General features: G+C 48.3%; 2 protein-coding genes across 2 annotated transcripts in view; both read right to left on the reverse strand.

Annotated features, from left to right (window-relative positions):
- Positions 1–638, reverse strand: part of AURANDRAFT_67363 (hypothetical protein) — a gene marked incomplete at both ends in the record, with an annotated part of 2,055 nt that extends 1,417 nt beyond the window's left edge. Inside the window, 2 exons of the mRNA XM_009042853.1 lie at positions 12–54; positions 331–638. Coding sequence (XP_009041101.1) covers positions 12–54; positions 331–638 — 351 coding nt within the window. The remainder of the gene's footprint in view (positions 1–11; positions 55–330) is intronic.
- Positions 639–1,015: 377 nt separating this feature from the next.
- The window catches only part of AURANDRAFT_55255 (hypothetical protein), a gene marked incomplete at both ends in the record, with an annotated part of 4,442 nt that continues 2,471 nt past the window's right edge, over positions 1,016–2,986 (reverse strand). Inside the window, 7 exons of the mRNA XM_009042852.1 lie at positions 1,016–1,362; positions 1,408–1,832; positions 1,886–1,932; positions 1,978–2,108; positions 2,153–2,347; positions 2,408–2,567; positions 2,628–2,938. Of these exons, the coding sequence (XP_009041100.1) occupies positions 1,296–1,362; positions 1,408–1,832; positions 1,886–1,932; positions 1,978–2,108; positions 2,153–2,347; positions 2,408–2,567; positions 2,628–2,938 (1,336 nt within the window). The remainder of the gene's footprint in view (positions 1,363–1,407; positions 1,833–1,885; positions 1,933–1,977; positions 2,109–2,152; positions 2,348–2,407; positions 2,568–2,627; positions 2,939–2,986) is intronic.

Raw genomic sequence — 2,986 nt, forward strand, 5'->3', positions numbered from 1 at the left:
ATGGAACCAACATAGCATTTCATACCATGCTTGTTTCTCATAGTACTATTGTATCTAGGATTATGTCAAATTTATGTTGCTTCATTCAAGACTCGGATACTATTGCGGAGTCGGGTGGCACGCCGTGTTGGCCTCCCCCGCAACCGCCAGTTTGTTCCACACACGACGGATTTTGTCTTATCCGCGGGTATTTGAAACGAAAATCTGCTAAAGGTGACAGCGAGCCAAAATGGGCTCTGCGGTGGATGGAGATTGACCCACCTACCGATGAACGGACAGATTATATGGTACGAACGCTTTCCACTCCATAACAACAATGCTCCAACGCACAGCTTTCCGTCTACAAAACAGAGCTGAAGAAAAAGAGACTCAATGCTGTGAGTCTGAAAAGAATAACTGACGTCTCCCTTTGCGAAATTCCGTGCACTTTCGTTGTTAGTGTTGGAGATAATCAGTACACGCTGCTCGCCCGCGATACACGTGATGCTGAGCAGTGGGTCAAGGTCTTGAACGAAACTCGTCATTGCATACACGAAGGCACTTCTGGCTGTCTCTTGAGCTAGTCGAAACGTGTCATACGCGACTCTAGAATATGCAAAGGGTCCGAATTTGATGCTGGTCGGAATTCGGAGAGCCATTCAATGTCACGCATTGTTCACGATTCTTGCGGCGGTGCATGCGCAGCTCCCTCCATATCGTGCACGTACCTCAGAGTCGAGATCCGGCTCTGAAGGTCACTATCCGCTGGCTCAGCAGCCCCCCAAAAGAATCTCCCAGCAATCGATTTGCCGTAAAGTTCTAGCAAAATTGCATTAAAGGTGCAAACAACAGCCTCCTGGGCTTGGTTCGCCCCAAAAGAGAACCTCCTAGGCCCTGTCGGCCCGGGGCAGGAGCAAAAGAATCTCCTCTAGAGGCCCTATCGAAAGTGAACTCAGCTTCGATCGCCACTCTGATGCCAGTCTGCAAGATAGAATAAAAATCCCCAGGAAGTCGGCTAATAAACTGGCCCAACTCTCCATTTACTAATGTCTGTTACTAATGCCTACCTCAATCCTATTCTCAGTATACTCATCTTAGGCCACCCAAAGCCCGAGTACCACCCCACTGGGCGCTTGGGGGGCTAGAAAAACCAAAAGCGAGGTGCGTACCATTGCCCTGCTCCCATCTGTGTTTCGTGGTTCCATTCATCGCGATTTCCGTTAAGGGTGATCGGGCAGCCAGCTTTCGGCCGCTCTTTGGCCTATACTTGGCGCCGCTTCAGAGGCCCAAGACGCCGAGGTCTCAGTTTGCTATCACTACTGCCAGTCAAAGTGCGCCAAATTGAGTTTGATGTTCATGCCTGCTAACTCGTTAGTGAGGTACCTACTTTCAGAAAGTGTGGTTTGACAGAAGGCCTGTTGATGATACCTGTATACATATGGCATTGCGAGAGTAAAGAAGTGCACACCCCCGCATTCGCAGCAGGTAAAACTTTCATCGCAGCCCCTAGCCGTGCCAGTCGCGAATGTCGTTGGACAGCGTTGTGGCGTCAGTAATGAGCCACAATTTTGATTTGCACATGCACGCGCACGGTGGCCATCTGAACAGAACACTAGACGATCATGAAGGAGGAAAGCAACGCCATGCGCAAGGAGAGCATCCCTCTCCATCTCCCCTAGCCTGATTCCCCCATGACGTTTTCGACCCTTAATGGGCTGATGTGTCAGCTGGTGTACAGGTCCTGTTGAGCGCACTTGCGACTTGTCGGATACCATGTGGCGCAATCGTTGATAGTATACTACCCCAATAAATATTTGCATGCGCACCAGGAGGCCTGAAAAGCCAGAGTAGACCTAAGTTCTCTCTCGTGACGAACGATCAGAATGCACTACCCCGCTCTAAAGACGGCCTCAGACCCAAAATATTCGTAACCTGCTGCACATAGCTGGCTACCTGTGACATTCAAATATATGTGCGGACATTTATGGTAATTCTGACCAAAATAATCTATGGCGTTGCAATCTCCATGAAAAATAAAGGGTGTGCCATCTTGGTGGTTCCCCTGCAATGATGCAGACTTTCCAGCCATAGATTCGACCAGCATTCCAATGGTCATGCGCGAAGGAAACCTGACAAATGATCCTGTCATAGATCCCGAGAGTATAAAACGCACGCATGTGGATTGATTAATATATCGGGAGTGATCCCCGATTCGGTGAATGGCATGTCGCACTCTGGCCACAAAACAGAGAGTACTCCTTTTTGACCATGACGTGAAGAAAATTTATCTCCGATCACGGGATTCCGAGGAAAGCGCAATGTGATGCTTGCTTTCCTTTGGATAGACTTCTGGCCCTTGTTGGCATGCCTGATGTTTTGCAATACAAACCAAGGAAGGTACACTATAGTCGACACTGTGGTGTTTTACCCTATAAATCGCACAGCATCGACATATGCAGTCTCAGCATCTTTATGCACGCCAATTACTTTTTTGCATGAAAGCTCATAAAATGCGCACCAAAGAGAGTCTCCATGGCAAATTTTTTGTCCAATTTCAGGCAAGCCGTCCTCGCCGATGTAACTGGTAGCTGGACTAGAGTCAACATGATAGCTGGAATCACGATGTGGGTCACCAGCATTTTGATCACTTTTCTGAGTAGAGATCGGTGGAGGGCTACCGAAGAGGAGAAAGTCTGCCGGCTCACTTTGGCTCTGGTCTCTTCGACGGTCAGCCTCCAAATCAAGATCAACAATGACGTTTTTGTAAACAACACCATGACCAAAGCCGCGTTGATATGCTGACTTGTTTATGATCATGGCATCTTCCATGTCATAGCCGGTGTACGAGATAACTGCAACTACTGAATTTGTTCCTTGCGCATAAAGATTAAAATTGGACGTGGTATAATCATGAGTGCAGACTAGTGGAGCTTGTGGAGTCAAAATGCGGTACAGTTTACTATCGCATCGATGAATCATGGCATGCGCAGGGGTTCCCATCGTTGTT

The sequence above is a fragment of the Aureococcus anophagefferens genome (assembly GCF_000186865.1).
Source record: "Aureococcus anophagefferens unplaced genomic scaffold AURANscaffold_38, whole genome shotgun sequence".
Classification (NCBI taxonomy): Eukaryota; class Pelagophyceae; order Pelagomonadales; family Pelagomonadaceae; genus Aureococcus; species Aureococcus anophagefferens.